Source organism: Megalops cyprinoides, chromosome 18 (genome assembly GCF_013368585.1).
Source record: "Megalops cyprinoides isolate fMegCyp1 chromosome 18, fMegCyp1.pri, whole genome shotgun sequence".
Lineage (NCBI taxonomy): Eukaryota > Metazoa > Chordata > Actinopteri > Elopiformes > Megalopidae > Megalops > Megalops cyprinoides.
In genome coordinates, this window is record NC_050600.1 from 11,116,960 (window position 1) to 11,134,425 (window position 17,466).

General features: G+C 44.7%; 1 protein-coding gene across 3 annotated transcripts in view; it reads left to right on the forward strand.

The window, feature by feature from the left end:
* Window positions 1-17,466, forward strand: part of LOC118793160 (lysine-specific demethylase 4C-like) — a 123,097-nt gene that overhangs the window by 46,205 nt on the left and 59,426 nt on the right. For 2 of the 3 annotated variants that reach the window (XM_036551197.1, XM_036551198.1), the window contains exon 9: window positions 15,572-15,765. In XM_036551197.1, coding sequence (XP_036407090.1) covers window positions 15,572-15,765 — 194 coding nt within the window. Of the gene's footprint in view, window positions 1-6,895; window positions 6,946-15,571; window positions 15,766-17,466 lie in introns of those variants that run through there. The other variant, XM_036551199.1, reaches the window with a different exon arrangement.

Sequence of the window (17,466 nt, forward strand, 5' to 3'; positions counted from 1 at the left end):
ACAAGTAAACAGGAGGCTTAGTGCAGAATAATATTTGTGTTTTATTGAGAAAGGCTCAGATAGGAGGACATTACCTTGAAGACAGTTTCTTGACAGAAATTTTAAACTGGAATATGCAGTGCTGTTAATGGAGAGTTTGGAAAGTTTATGGAGAACTACTCTAAGACAAAATTAGCCTAAGCCAAATCTAATCCTCTGTATTTGTATGCTGATATTATCTCCATAGTTGTTACTTGCTTTTCTTGCTTCTGACATCAACAGAGTGAGCTCCTTAAAACTGTTCAAATGGCAGGACTCGGAAATGCATTTTGTTTCCTGTTACAATTAAGTATGTGTTTTGTCATGTGATTTGATGACCAAGTGACTCATTCATCCGTTACCTTTACTAACCACTGATGTCCTTCAGATTTTGAGATATATGTTGGCAGACAGTTGGTTGGGTTGTTGAAGGAGCTGATGACTGGGTGAGACTGGACTGGCAGGTGGTGTCATGGGACATAGTGTTTGCACAGTGGCTTCACGGATCTGAAGGGATTTATCTGTGGCCTTCTAGGCAATGCAAGGAAATGTGTACTCTTTCCTGCAAGCCGTAGGAGAGGGAAGTACAGGCGACAGCGGAACTGGCCTCTGAGCGAGTCTGAGAGGTGAGGAAAAGCAGAAACACATGGAGTAACACCGTGGCAAGCAGAGACCAAGACATGAGGACATTTAAGAAAAACTGAATGAGAAGGAAATTGGGAGGGTGGGGGTTACAAACATAAAGAACGTTTTGATAATGTAGTGGGCTGTAGGGATGGTGTTCCTCTGAAACACCTGTCATGGCCGCTGGAGCAGTATAGATGTTTCCCATCTGTCGCATCCTTAAAGGCGACCAGTTCCTTGGACTTTGTCTCACCACGTTATCATCATTGAATCCCCTCATTTCCTGGGTGCGGCAGTGAGGCCGCACAGGCTGGGCAAGGTGAGGCAGCGCGAGCCGGTCCGGAGGGCGAAGGCCCGTGGGAAGGGATCGGGTGTTACAGTAACACACGATGGACTCCATGTGGCAGCCCGCTTTTCCTGAGCCTTATCTCCTCTGTGGCACACTGATCCATTTGGCTGCGCACGACACCTACAGCAGTGGACCATCTCTGGGAGTTGGGCCGCGGTGGTTAAAAGCTTGGGCGTTGGATGTCTTAAGCAAATCCCCGCCCCTCGCTGGCTATTAATGGTAATGTGACGTGCTTCGTGATCCTTGCTCTGAGCCCAGCTGTCTTTCCAGTGCCCTTAATTAGCCCTACCACATGATTTAACAAAAAATGTTTAGGGGGGGGGGGCAGAAAAAAAAGCGACAACCACTTTCCAGACATCTCACAGGAACGCCGGGCGGGCGTGTGTGTAAATTGCTCGCCCAGAGACACAGAGAATAATTAGAAGATCAAGTCCCTTTGGTGTGAGCCTGGAGCTTAATGAGCGCGGAGGTCTGGCCACACTGGCATATCAGCTCCGCCGTTCGGAGGTATTACTCCTCATTTAAGGGAGCGGGGCTACAGTGACAGAGGAGCCGGGAGGCACACAACCTGCCCTGTGACATCAGGAAGTGATAATTGGTGCCGATGAGTTATGACTGCGCTGCTAAGCTCCCCCCCCCCCCCCCCCCCCCCCCCCCCCTCCTCAGAATCGCTGTGAAATCCAGCTACAGTCAGGTCTTATTAAAATAAGAGGCGCCCGATGAATTGTGTGAGTCGGAGGGGTGTCGACAGCCATAACTGTTAAGCCGTCCTAAATCACGGCGCACTCCTACCTGCGAGCGCAGACAGGAAGGGAAAGGCGAGAGAGGGCTCTTTAGAGGAGCAGCACGGGACGATTCATGAAGCCGTTGACGTGGGGGTCGCGAGGATCAGCGCGCCTCTGCTGGTAGGGCTCTAATCAGGATCGCAGTGAGGAGTAAACAGACACGGCGGCACACGATGGGCTATAGAACTGGAGAGTGCGTGAGCGCTGTGACTGTCACGAAAAATGCATTGTGACGCCAAGTAGCACAGACACAGGCTTATTTTGGATTCTAAAAAACTCCCCACGTGGTAGAGAAAAAGACCTGAAATGCTCCCTACACAATAAAAGCAGTAAACAGTAAATATGTGTCCGTTACATGTATATTTATTTAAATTACCATACGCAGTACCACATAAAAAAAAAACCTTCCATTTTAAGATGGATGAGCCCAGCCTAGTAAGCCCTACGTGGGTGTTATGTCTTATGGTATACGGTATGAAAAAAGGGTTTTTAAAAAAGGGGTCTTAACTGAGCACCGCTGTTTAGTATTTGTTTTGTGAAGTCAATCTGACCGGCTTCACTTTACAGAAAAGGACATGTTGAAGTATGCATTGCATTACATTACCCTAAAAAGTGTTAATGAAAATCAAATGGCTCATGCCTCACAAAATCAATAATGCGAAACAGGCTGAGAAAGTTGCCTCTTTGAGACGGCGGAGTTATAGCAAAGATCATTTCAGCTGTCGTAATTCCATCCCCCCCGCTAATGCAAGGCACCGGCACAGCTCTCAGGCATCCTCCCATTGAATAGTAATGAGGGTGGGCTAAATAAAAGCCATATTAATGGGCATGGAAAACAATCAAATTAAGGTAAATGACACCTTTTGGGAGCGCTGGTGTGGAGGCTGTCAGTCAGACTGAATGCTCATTTCCTTGCTTCATTTGGCAGCGAGCTTTGCTCTCCACTCCTGTTCAGCCTTAATGGCTACACTGACAGTGACATGATATTCTAAATAAAATAAGCAGGAGAGAGACACGCTCCCTAAAACACGAGAAACTTTCATCATCAGACTAAAATGCACAGGCTGTGGAGTCGAGCGCAGTGTTGGGTATGCTTTAAGAATGATAATTTGAGCGTTGAAAGAGTTGTAACGATGGCTGTCTTGCAATGTGAACCCGTGATTTGAGAAAGTGAACATTGAATGGTTCCAGTGCAGCAGGATGATAGATGTCCATGTGTTTGTGTGTGCCTGTGTGTACCTGTGTGTGTGTGTGTCTGTGCGAGTGTGTTCATGTGTGTCCGCGAGCGTGTGTCTTTTTGTGACTGTTTACGTGCATGTGAGTGCGCTCTGCTCCAGGCAGAACAGAATGTGCTCTTAACTGAATGTTTGTTTTCCTTCAGGATAATCCTGTTGGTGAGACTTGGGCATGTTAATTGCAGCCGTCAATCACGCCGTCTCTCCACAGCTTACACCTAACAGCTCCTGTCCACATCCAGACACCCACACTGCAGAGAGATTGCCTTCAGAGCACAGTCTTATACTTAACTGACAAGCCAAGACAACACTGTAGACATTAGGCAATTCCAGCTTCACAAGAATAGAATATGTTCCTGTGATCCCTCCTCCTCCTGCACCAAATGGAGTCTCCTGCGGGGTTTTTTTTTTGCCACGAGGGCAGAGCTGTTGACATTTTAGCACAAGCTCCCTTTCTGCTCATTGGCACTGATGCCAATATTAGTGCTTCGAGCATTAATTTTATTACATGCCAATCAAGTCCCCATTCTGTCATGCTCTGTGAGACAGCCTTTACTTGGCGGTTTAGTCATACTCATCTACGCTGTCTTTGTCTTTTAATTCATCACATATTCATGATGCTACAATAGTTGATCTGATCTTGACCTAGAAGCTGGATTTATTTTTTGCCTGTAATGTTTTCAATAAGCCTTTTGTTGGTTGGTTGATTTTTTTTTTCCAGTGAAGGTATTTTGCTTTCTTGTGGTACTGAATGTTGTTAATCAGTGTACTGTAGCACTATCACACAACATTATGTGTCCCCTTTTGTCTGTTTACGTGACTACAAACTGTGTACATCCCTCCCAACAAAAGATTTTATTGTCACAGCAAGAGGGCAGTGTTGTCCTTCTTTTTTTAATCCTATTGCAGCATTAGACGCCATTTGACTTGATTATTTCCGGGTATATTTGCAATAACTCACGGGTTGATTTATATGTATACATATTGAGTGAGAAGGAGCCTTGACGTAAGCAAATTAATGCCTCACTTTGGAAAGAGCACCTGTGTGGTTGAGAGCTGTATTGAACGCGGGGCGGGGAGGGAGGGGGGGGGGAAGCACAGCTCTGTGTCTGTGTTGTTGCCTGGAGCCGGGCAGCCACACGCTCCCACGCCGAGCCCTGGAGGACCTTCCTGGAACAACCTCTCTGGAAGGGGAAGTCCTGGGAAGGCTGTGGTGGCGGTGAAGGCGGGTCAAGGATAGGCCGGGAACGCTCGGCGGCCTTGGTTTTTCCCCGGGACGAGCCAGGGTGTGGCTGAGCGCTCTCCACTCTGGGGTAGGATCAGGGAGGGCCGGAGCTCCTGGGTGATCAATTACACCACCTCCAGACGGGCTGCTGCAGTGCTCCTCTGTGAATGCTACTGGCAGATAAACTCCTGCTGCCATTAGTCTTCTTGTCTGGGCTTTAGTACCACACTAATGTCTGCAGTAAGGAGACTTAAACTGCAGGAACAAACAGTGAGATTCTCCATTTTGTGCACAGATATCCAGCTGTTTCCCTGGGTGCTCTCTTTTACTTTGATGTGCAGTTTCTCATATGATGAAACATGGCCGAACACGCACACATATGTTGAGATAATGCAGAGCGTATGACATGAGATATTAAAGTGTTACATATCATGCAGAAATATGTTACAAATAATGTACTTTCTAGCTCAAAGTGAGAAACAAATATATGTATATGAAGTATATGTTATCTTACGTTGTTATATGTACCTCTATGAATCATGGAACCCCTTGAGGATGATATACAGAACCTTTGCACACCACTATATCAAACACGCAAGGATACCCACACACCAGACTAATGCTAGACCATTTAATCGATACCAGAAAAGCTGGACAGGGCAGTGCATGAGCACCAGCGAATATGAACATTGCTCACTTTGGACATTTGGAGGCTTGTTTCTGAGAGCAGTGTTGAAGCTGGGAAATGGTTCAGTTGATATATATTATGCATGTATAAACTACCCTGATTCCTGGCAGTTGTGTTTTCCTTATACTATTATTTTTCATGTCACTTTTTGATTGTTGCTTGATTTAAAATACAACATTTATTTATTACCTTTTTTTGCAATATTTCCTTAAGAAGTCTGATGTGAACCTGTGATGCTGACACCACAGTAGGACGGCGCTGAGGGTGTTTTATGTTAGTGTTAACTCTTTATTCCAAGGTGAAGCCTTTGTTGTGTTTTTTGCACTGTCAGCTCTGTTGATCTGCGAGTAGCATTCAGCACAGAGTCTGCCCTTGAAAGGCACTCACATCTCAGCAGCACCAGAAACCAGTCCAACGAAGGGTTAAACTTCGGGGATAGCTTCAGCTGTCGTCCTGTGGAAAATTAGCACCTGGATATAATATGCAGTTTGCAAGATAGACAGCAGCGAATCTTGCAAATCCTCTTAATTGTAGAACTCAAGACCAAAGCCTCCCTCTAGCATCTGAACACCGTTGTTCTCGGGGAGCTTATAGTAGCGCCGCTTTGATATTAAGAAGAGCGAAATCTTGTATTGTGCGTATTGCTGAATCAAAGCGGTGCGGGTCCCACTGAGAAAAGCTGGCATGTGCGAATATTAAACTGGCCACCACATCTTTTATTGCCTCCACTTTCTGAGTTCTTCACAGACTGCAGAGGGGGGCTTAAAAAGAACAAGGTGCTCTGATAATACCTGCAGTCTTCCAACGCTTGACTAGAGTGCTACATTAATGTTACAAAAGGTTAAGTGCTGTCATTTCATTCCTTTGTGAGTTTCAGACTATCTGTGTACCTGATAAGGAAATAATTATTTGTATCCCCAGCAATGCATTTCATATTTTTTCACAGTGGAGAAGCTTTAAATGCCACTGTGACTTCTCAGCACTGCCGAGCTTTCCTCCATCTGTTCTTTGGGTATCCTACAGTAAACTGAGCTGCAGTGAACTAGCAGGACCTTGGAGATTCAGTGGTTGTTTTTTTTTCTTTTTTTTTTTTTTTTTTTGCTCTGGCATTAAATCCATGTGAAATGAAATGATACCTGCATATGAAACATCATTTGTAAGAGCACCCATTACTCTCTGACAATCAATATCTGTATCTTTCACAGATAACAGATTTTCTTAGAGGAGGATGGAAGGAAGGCTATTTGTCTTGCAGGTTCGCAGGCCTCAGTTCTGAGTGATGCATTCCAGGATCCTCTACACACTCTCTCTCACGCTCTCTCTCACACACACACGCACACACACACACACGCTCACACACGCTCACAAACACTCACACACTAGAAATGGCACACCTTGACCTTTAAAATGCCATTGTGTCGAGTTGACTACACTCTCCACACATTTGACATCAGTGTATGTAGCTTTTATTTTTCTTACTCATTAACATAATATCATAATGGTATTACCATTAATAGTTTTTTGAAATTCATGGTAGATCTTGTGAGCCAACATTCATGACAGAGTTGAACTGATATAGACCTCTAATCAAGCTGGATATAAGCATGAACTTTAAGAAAAATTATCTTAGGTTCAGTTTTTGTTAAGGTCAGAGACAGGCAGATTGTTCTGGAACATGATTTGGTAAAGCGAAGAAGCTGCATTTAGGGGTAGTATTGATCACAAGACAGCAGAGCAATCTGGTTATCATGTGTGAAGAAAAGTGCATCCTCTTGGTAAGCCTAATGGGTCCCTGACAGCAGGGCTAAAACACGCCCCCACTCCCCCACCCCCCCCCTCCCTGTGGATGAGTGTTCACTTGTGATACAGGTGATACTTGGAGCCTCTCGCTAACAGACTGCAGCCTGCAATTCTTCACCTAAACAGCCTCATTGTTATTGATCGCGGAAGCCGATGCCCAGAGAGGACGCTGCTGTGCGTGTCGGGGCCCTGCTAGCTGCAGCTCGGTTTGATGTATACGGGTAATGATGTTTCCAGCGCTTGCCTTTAGGACACCGCGTTACCAGGACTCATAAAGGACCCCGTGTCGGTCACTTGATCCGAGGGCGGGGAGGGGTAGACCGACCTGTTTGGTGCGAAACCCTCTCTCTGCGCCGTTTGGCTAATGTGTGAGCATGACTTTTCGAGCCTCCGTCGGGGGAGTTGGCAGTATAAATAATCAGAAGCTAACGCTATGCCAGCCTGTTTTGCGTGCCATTTGTTAATAGAATACGCATGGCTGAGTTTCCTCGGGGTCTGAAAGACGCGCACTGAATGAAAATGTTACAGATCCATCACATATTCCCAGCAGATGGGCTCTATTTCACTCTGCGTGTCATTCTAGTGAGCACACCACTTCCCCACTTCCCAGGATGGGTTGATTGCGAGGCGGAAATGGTGTGCTGAGCGTCTTGTGGGAGCATTTGTGTGTTCTTTGTTGGGAGGAGGACCTGAGGACCTCTGGCTGTGTATCTGTCTCCCATTTTGAAAGGCACGGATGACCTAGCCTATAAAGTTGACTCAACCTCTGTCCTGTGTCCTTGTGTGTACCACATTGAGTATGGAGAAAAGAAAGAAGACCAAAGAACTGTCTGAGGACTTGAGAAGCAAAATTGTGAGGAAGCATGGGCAATCTCAAGGCTACAAGTCCATCTCCAAAGACCTGAATGTTCCTGTGTCTACCGTGCGCAGTGTCATCAATAGGTTTAAAGCCCATGGCACTGTGGCTAACCTCCCTAGATGTGGACGGAAAAGAAAAATTGACGAGAGATTTCAACGAAAGATTGTGCGGATGGTGGATAAAGAACCTCGACTAACATCCAGACAAGTTCAAGCTGTCCTGCAGTCCGAGGGTACAACAGTGTCAACCCGTACTATCCGTCGGTGTCTGAATGAAAAGGGACTCTATGGTAGGATACCCAGGAAGACTCCACTTCTGACCCAGAGACATAAAAAAGCCAGGCTGGAGTTTGCTAAACTTACCTGAGAAAGCCAAAAACATTTTGGAAGAGTGTGCGCTACTGCTCAACTTGACAGTCGTGTTCCTGGATCATCAGCAGCTCAAGGCTACAGTCACAAAGTGTGTGTGTGCGTGTGCGTGTGCGTGAGTGCTTGCGTGCGTGCGCACGTGTGCACGTGTGCGTGTGTCTGCGTTTCTGTGCATGAGTGTATGCATGCGTGCAGGCACATTTGCGTGTACTGCTGCTATTAACAGCCTCGAGTTGTTGAAGATGAAGTTGGCATATGTCTTGCTATGTTGTTACACAGCACTTTGTGTTTATAACAGGAGGTTGGGACTTTGTTACAGTCAAGACGAAGGAAGAAATTTACATATAAAACAGAGTGATGATATCTGATTCTATAGTACATGGGCGACTGCATAGCATTGTTTGGTCTCCATCTGTACACACTTATTTATGAGTCATGAGAGAATATGAATCTGTTTGCTTTGCATCAGAAGCCTCTAACACTGAAAACAACAGAAGTTTCTCTTTGACATTCTCTGATTTGCTTTCCTTTTTCACTTCTCTACTCCAACCCTTTCCTGAAGTTTAATTTAAAGGGTGTCAGAAAGGAGGTATTGTATGACTTTTTTCCCCTCCTTCAATCGACAGCTGCTGCAGTTCGTATTCATGCTGGAGCACTTGGATAAAATATTTCGGCAAATATCTTTCTTGACAGCCAATAGATCAGAACGCGTGGCAGTTTATAACGGAGTGAGGCAGACTTTTATGGGGGACTTTGCGGCCCTCTCCCCTCTCTAACCTCTATTTGTGTTTTTCTCTCGTTGCTGTTTTCGTCCATGGGATGAATGCTTCAGCCTGGCATATTAGTCATAGCTGTCCAAAAGTGGACAGTTTTTTTTTTTCCCCCCAGCCTCCTAATTCTTATCGCCACGAGTGTTCACTGTAGTAAAGCTTTTTTAAGAGGCTGCAAATGAGATACGATGCGTAAGAATTCCTAATGCGGCTCCATTGATTTATTGTGGTGAAAGTGCCATAGACCGATGTGTGACTAAATGTTTAAGAACGCTTTGTGGAAGCGTGTGGCTGTCTGTCATTTTTTATGGGCTGTGCCATGTGTCTGACTCGCTCTGTTGCACAAGAGCCATTTTGTGAGTCGCATAAGAGGTGCTCCCAGTGCAGGTATGAGGTTGTAGACAGTGACAAATACCAGCTGTAGTGCAGTATCCACTCCAAGCCTGCCGCAATGGGGCTTTCCATCCACAAACGGACTGCTGTGAAGCAAGGCCTGTCTTCGGGCTAACCGCTTGTTTGAATAATGCAAGCACTACAGTTCTCACACGGTATTATTTGTACAGTGGTGTGTAAATATAAGCATAAAAGAAAAACACAATACTAACATTAATTTCACACGCGAAATGAATAATAGCATTCCTGGTTGTATCTGGCTTTAAGACTGTGCTTGATTTTACTGTGTGCATAAATTTTGTAACACCCGTGGTGATGGTGGATGAGTACAAGTGGAAATAGTCTAGAAATAGGAGGGAGAGGGAGAGAGAGGGAGAGAGAATAGCCTGCACAGCCTGCAAAACACCTCGTTCAAATGTTTCATCTGTCAGGGGACCACAAGTGTAGAAGAAGTGGTATCTGTAGCGGTATCTGCAAACATAAGGATGCTACAGGATAAGTGTACAAGATAGCTCCCCTCATAACCACAGTGACTTTCACTATCAGTCCAGTCCTTAACATTTCAGTGGAGAAAGGGGTCAACAGAGAAAGTTGCAAATGTATGGGGATCAGATGGCACCCACTAACCTGGGACTATAAAAATTTGTGTTGAACATTTTGGTTTTGATCTGCGGGTCCCGTCTGGGATCGGCCACATTAGACGGCCGCCCTGTCCCGCCACCATTTGGGGCCACAGAAAATTGAGGGGGCTGACATGCATCAGCAGAGGCGCTGTGGAAGGGCGGCGAGGGGGGGGGGGGGGGTGTTCCTGTCACTGCCAGTTCCTCTGCTCATGGTGGCTTCTGGTGTTTTTGACACAGTGATGAGGACAGGCCTGTCAGAGCTTCCTCTTTGTTCCTTCACTGCAGGCCCTCCCTCTTGTTCTCTCTCTCTCTCTCTCTCTCTCTCTCTCTCTCTCTCCGTCTCTCCCTCTCTCCCTCTCTCTCTCTCTCTCACTCTCTCTCTCCCTCTCTCCCTCTCTCTCTCTCTTTCTCTCTCTCTCTCTCCGTCTCTCCCTCTCTCTCTCTCTCTCTCACTCTCTCTCTTTCTCTCTCTTTCTGTAATTCAATTTTCCAAGTATGTAAGATGTGAATGTATAAGACATTATACAGTATTAGTATAATACTTGGTGTAAACACTTAGTTATTATAGGACTAATTCTTTATTGTTATTATTTTAATAATGATTAATCAAGTTTTGTATTTTATGGATATAGGCTATTTTGCATATTTGTCCATACATAGGTAAGTATATTTCACTTTCAGATGGATTTAGTTGTTTGTAACTTGCAAGGTATAATCTAATGGTGAATGGAAAGGAACATGTGCAAGTATCCATCTATGTATCCAAGGGCTCTGGGACGACATTAGGCATCTTCCATAAAGGTTTAGAGTTCTTTTGAAGCTAATGGCAAAGTGAGCATTACATTACATTACATTAGTGCATCTTATTTTTTTTTTACCGCATCCCTTCATGTAATGCTTTCATTTGCATGAAGGAGGAGCCGAGCTGCGCTTTGATGGAGGGTCTGGCAGTAATACTGCATACGTAGGTGATGCGGCAGTCATGCCAAAGGGATTCCCATGTCATTTGCTCTCTTATTCATAGGCCTTATGTTTAATTTATACCATAGAAAAAAAGAAATGAAAGGGTATGTCCTTAATTTAAGTTAGTCTTTATAGATAAAAGGATCTGCTTTTATCCACGGTCTCCACCAGAAAGAACCCTAATATTTCTAATGTGAATGAAATTGCAGAGATATTAAATGAAGCGGAGCGCTTGGTATTGACACAGACAGAGTTGAGCAACCTTTTATCATGCATGAAATGGTCAGCACTTTGTGAACTGAGGGGCAGGGAGAAAATGGGTGTCAGTTTAAAGCCTCTGGAAAGTTGAACGGCTTAAATTCTTTAAGACAGTCCGTTTGGGCGCACTAACTCCACGGACTGCGGCTCATCACTTCAAACCTCCTAATAAAATGTTATGTGGCCAGAAATATCTTTGCTTTTCTGAATCACTTCACATCCAGCGATCCAGTATAAACTCGCTTGCATAGCCTGAAAGCTTTCATTTGTCAGGAGCACTTTGTTACAACAGGAAGGGAAAAGCTGGCGTCAGACATAAATCACACAATGGAGGCATTGAGGGTTTGCCGCTAGCAGTATGTTTTGTGGCAGACTGCTGAAGGGCTTCTTGGTATGGAAGGGCATTGCATCATCTTGATGTGGGCATGGGGTACGGAACCTCTACAGGGGGGTGGAAAATGCTGTACCTGTGTCTGAATGGGGTGCATGCAGGCTCTCCTCCAGCTCAACACACCGACAGGCTGAAGGTCAAGTTCAGCCTGCGCCCTGGACTCCAGCTGGCTCCGTGCTCCTTTTCTGTTCTAGGGCACACAACGCATTGCGTCTCGTCCCAGAACACGTGTAGAATGGTAAAGGGCATGTCTCACCCCTCAGCTTGTCGTACTTGTTCAGGAGGGCACAGCATCGATGATGCTGTATACTGAGGTGGTTAGAAGTAGTGCTAAAATCAGGGAGCCCTTTTTAGCTGAACAGGACTTTCCTATATGTGTTCTCTATGTTTTCTTTAACTGCATGGGTGTTACTGCTGAAGGGATGCAACGATATTGGACGGAACTAACATATTATTTTATTGTTTTAGTGAAGTTGAAGTGCAGTAGTCCTTTCTTCTGTCTGCAGGCGAGCTCCTGAGTTTATTTAAATGGGCGCATTGTGCCGTAATTATGCCCGTTGAATTGTAACAAGTCTATAAGTGAGGGGGAAATAGATTATATTTTAATCAAGTCATGCGAGGAATTGGAAATGGTCATTTTGTTTTTATTTCTTGAACTCAGGTTAATTGTACACAGGGGGAAGTTTCACTTATTTGTTCTCTAGATTTTGTTCCCTCCCTTAGTCGGATGACTCAACGACGTGTCTCTTAATTTTAGCATATGACGTTTCCCTTCTGCCTCTAGACAGCTCCTTTTAGTTTTAATCATGCATAAGTATGTAGTAGGCAAGTATGTAGGCTAAGTGGTAGCTGTTTGCGCATTTCAGGCAATTCAGAAGTTTCTGCCTACACTTCTACATATTGAAAAGTGAGTCGCAGGATCAGACTACTTGTGTAAGCCTCTTTCTCTCCTTACCATTTTTCTGAGCTTCCTGTACCCACAGTGCATAATTCTTTAGCAGCAGTATTCTAGACTGTGGGAAGTATAACAGCAGGTAGGATTGACCTGCCCATTGCACTTCCACCTTGCTTGCCCTAAACCACTACAGCTAGACGACTGCACACTAACGACCGGGACAACTTATTATTTAATGCACTGATAAATGTATTTGCATCTGAAAATTTTCAGTTAGTTATTATTTGCATGTTACTGTTCTTTTTGTTTTCATCATAGGTAAGTGCCACATTTTCATTACCTACTCTATCAAAGTGATCTAAAATATATATATATATATATATATAATAAGCATGACCGTAATGAATGCAAAGATTTACATTACATTGGTATGTTTGATCTCTCAGCATGTTACCCCCTAGTGGTGGAGTCAGTAAAGCGACATCATCAAAGGATCATTCCAGTCAGTGAAAGGAAGAGTAATGATAGTGGCTGCTCACTCCTTTTCTGTAACAAGCCATCGGGTTACATTATCATCCAAAACCTTAGTGCTTACCTAAGTTTACTGTAGTGTACAGTATGTCCTGAAGAAGAAGAGAGATTGAATACCATGACATTTATCTGATCTGTTGTAACAATAATCAATACATTGCTTGAATGGAGTAGTGTGATAAAAAAAGATTAGAGTTCGGTGTTCCCTTATTTTCAGGAGTGCTGGATGTGCTCCCTGTGGAGGAAAAAAAGCTCTGTGTTATTTATGCCGTAGAGCAGGGCATCTCTCTGTAATAATGTCAAACATCGGTAATAAAAACTACATTAATGTCTGTGCCGATAGCAGCACAATGCCTTTGGAAATCACATCAAAGATGCACTCATCTATATAACTACTAGAAAACAAAATGTAATTGGAAAGGCTTTGCATGAAAGACACAGGGATGACCTTAAGGCAGTCAGGGCTTTTGCATGGGATTTACAAATCACCACTTCCTCCCCTTTCTTCACGTTTCTTGGTTAGATATTTTCTTGATGTACTTCCTCCTCCGATAAATCAACAGTGGGCTAATGTTCTGGCCCCGCTCCAAACTGCTCTCACTCTCCAGATCCGACCAGAGAGACAGTAATTCTCTTAAGAAGCTCTTTAAGGGACCATTTGTCATCTTGCAGTCGTGGCCGTGTCTTGGGTCCCTGGCCGCGGGAGTGCAGGAGGAGGAGAGGTTATAGCTGGTTATAGCTCCCTGTGTTACCGGCAGCTCGTCTCAATGGTGACAGGGTCTCCATTGCAGAGTCCCCCCCCGTGACTGCGAACAATGATCTCGCGCTGATCACCTCGACGGCGCGCCATTCAGCATCTTCGCTTCATTGATCTGTGCGGTGTCTAAGCAAGGCTGGCGGCAAGAACCGTCGTTGTGATAATGAAACGGACGGACACTCTGCCCCGAGTATCAGGACCCATGTGAAAAGAATCAACTGAACTCTGCCAACAGAGATGGGCTTTGTGTTGTGAGGTTGTGTTGTCTGCTGTTGCAGAGCTTTTGTCTGTGCAGTGAGGAAACTGAGTGTCCTTACCTTGTGAAAAAAAGAAAAAACAACTATACACTCAATGGCCATTTTGATATATCCGTTGATATATTTGTTGGCCCTTTGTAAGTCTTAGGCTTTGTGATTCACATTCACATTCACTGTGTTGGCAACAATCAAATATCCTCAAGTGTCATTGGCCACACCAGAACACTTGAAAAGGCCAGTGAGTGTGAGATTCAGTGACAGCGTGGGGCTGTGTGAACATTGGTATCAATTTAAAGCTGCCTTAGTCATACAGAGCGCTGCTGTTTTATTCTATTGAACGGACAATGGCATGGCACAGACGTCTCATCCCTTCGCCAAATTTTGATGCTGTTGACAGTGCTGCTGCTCTGTAACAAAGGAAACCTACTTGTTTGCTGATAAGATGCTGTAATCATAATACTACAGAGGAAGGAATCATGATTTAACTCAATTTATATGTAAATGTAATATTTGCAGTATAATGAGCTTTTAGTGTTGTATCTGCATTGGCTGGATTTGTTTGCTTCGCCGTACAAAATGGTACTGCAATCAATGTCATTACCTGATTCTCTAGACTGGTGGAGATTTGCATAAGCTCACACCCCCATCTCTTCCTCTCAGCATTGTCAGATAGCATGTAGATATTATAGCAATAGATGTTACATTTGTTATATTAACTCTGCTCAAGATGTATTTGTCTATTCATCCGGCACGGGGGGATGTGCACTTGCATTATTAAAAATCTTCTGAAAGAACAAAACCAATATTCAAATATGTATTTTGGCACTGAGAATGAATGTTGTTTGACGGCTCTTCTTTTTTTTTCTGAGAAAAAATCTGATTTGCAAACTGGCTGAGCGGTGCCTTGATTTTAATTGGAGTTTTGTGGGCCCTGTATTATACACATATGCATCATTGTGCAATAAGCCAATGGTCTGTGACTTGTTTACAGAGGCCGCAAGTCAGCACTTTACAAGGCGTTAGGCAGACGGATGTGTGGGGAAGGAGTGGAAGTGGAAAAGGCAAGCCGCAGAATGTCACATGCAGGCACGCGGAAAGGTCAAAGAAAGTCTAACTTGTGAAGTTACGTACCGGATCAGGTGCATTTGCGGTGGCGTAGGGAATCGGTTAGCTGTTTTGGCATTGCGGTCGTAATAGCCCCGCTTCCCTTTGTATACAGAAATGAAGTGGGACCTATTGATCCAGCCGAACAATATGCTCGGCCATTTGGTTTGAGGCACGCCTTACACTGTACAAGCTGCGGCTAAAGTATTTCAAGCAATCATTCGGACCGGAACAGAGGTGTGCCTATGGGGAAACATCAGGAATCAAGTTCTATGACATAAAAAGCCGGTAAAATTGAGGCCACCTGAAGAGAGAGAATAATAGCACTCAGCATGTTGTTACGCCATGGTGCTTCATGTTGCCACTCTTCTACAGCAGTGGGGGGTACCCTCGCTGGGTTTAGCTCTCAGTCTAAATGAAGACACCTCTGTCCTCTGTAAAAGTGCTTCCCATGGTAGGAGATGGAGTGCTTTCCATAAACGTCTCTGTAGTTGCGAGCAGCACACCGTCAGAACTCTCGATGAAGCTCACGTTAAATGTTTCACTTTCTTTTTTGTGATGTTCCCAGCCTCTCATGAAGTCATGTACTCATTTTTTCCCCATGGAAATGCATGTCAGTCTATCAGCATAGTCAAAGCCCAGCCTGCCTCAGGTCTTTGTGTCTGTGTCCTTCCCCAGTGCAACTGCAGCAAAGACATGGTGAAGATCTCCATGGACCCCTTCGTAAAGACGTTCCAGCCGGACCGGTACCAGGTGTGGAAGCAGGGCAAGGACGCGTGCACCATTGACCACACCCGGCCCACCCCGAGCTCCACCCCCGAGCTGCAGAGCTGGCTTCAGCGCCGCAAAAGGGCCCGGCCCTCCAGCCAGAGGTGAGTCCCCTGGTCAGCTTCCCTGACCACTCCACCGCCCCCAGCTGATGTTCTTGGAGACCCATAAAATATACCATGTCATGAAGGAAAGGAAAACAAGTACTTGTGTGGAACAAATGAGGATAAGAGCACAGATTCAAAGAGGTTGTTGGGTTTTCAGTATAAACAAATCACAAATGAACTTCAGAATTAGAAAAGTAATATTTAATGTAAAATTGCTGATATTTCAGTGCTTATATAAGTATGTGAGTAGTTGTAGATGGGTATTGAAAGGGAAAACCATTGTGTAAGGCTACAGTTGTACTGCATTATTGCCAAGGTCAGTGTAGCTGGCGTCACAGAGAGCTGGGCGTCACTAGGGTTTGGAAGGGAAGAAGACTGGACATGGAGGGGTGTGGCGCATGAGAACAAGGATTCCATTTGGATGCAAATGAGGAACGTATCCAGCTTTCCCTGCAGTGATTGAACGGAGGTCACAGTTAGCACAGACAATATCTCTCTGACTTTGGCAGGACTCGAGCTGTAAAATCATTTCCATCCGGAGAAGGAGTGGGGCACCAGTGCCCCCTGAGCACATTGCCGCATAGGTACAGACATGAATGACATGCTACACTCGCACAGAGCACATTTCACATGTGACTCCTGATGCTGCTACACCAGCCTCCACGAACCTCCCCAGGCTAATGTCAGAGACACTAAGCTTAGCCATACCAATTTATTTTCTACATCATTTCTGTTGTTCTGCCCTCTCCTGTGTAATTACGTCTCCTTTAAAAGACAAAGACCCCTAAATTACTCATCCGGTAAATGCTATGAATCCAGGATGTTATTTGTGCTCTGGAAATCCCTGCTCAGAGTCAGTGCTTTGCCATCACTCCCAGGCGGTCCCACCTCTCTGATTGTTCATTTGTGAGCTGGGACCGAGTGCAGGTTTTTGAGCGTGATTGTATTGCCGTTATTTAACGGGGGCTGATTTGAGGGGAATTTCCTTGGCCAGAAAGGCTAACCCAAAAGCCTTGGAGGGTTTGAAGCCGCGTTCTCTAGCCAGCTCCCATAACACTTACAGCTATTCACTTGTCCCACATTTTTTATTAAGTGACAGCTGTCATCATTGTGTTTGCCTCAAGAGCCTGAAGGGTCAGTTCTTAACCGAACTAGTGGGATCATTAGAACCACCCTAGCATGGATGTTTTAACAGACTCTTACACACTTACCTCTGTGCTTTCATAGGTTCCCCCCTAAGATAAGACAGATTTTAAGTTATTCATGGACACAGAGCAGACTTAGAAGGAACTCATACTGTAACTCATTCTTTCAAAGCATTTGCTTTGCTTCACAGCTTGTAGTGTGGAATTAATGTAGTGTTGTTGTGTATTCCTGTTTTTTGCAGTTTGTTTTAACTGACACTGCAGTTCTGTTTTCTGTCCTTGCCACTGCAGCTTGTGTTCTCGTCCCAGATTTGGATTTGCTCATAGCAACACACTACATCTGACATTGATTTAAAGTCGTTCATTTACTATCTCAGCAGGTTCTGGCGGATATTTGAGTTGCGATAGTTTTATCTTAATCAGACATTGTAGCTTATTTGTACAAACTGATTGCCGCTACTGTTATTTTAGCTACTGTTTCAACAATCCAGCATATAACACAACACAGTGACAACGGTAAAGTGGTATTCGTACAAATTGGTTAACATAATCT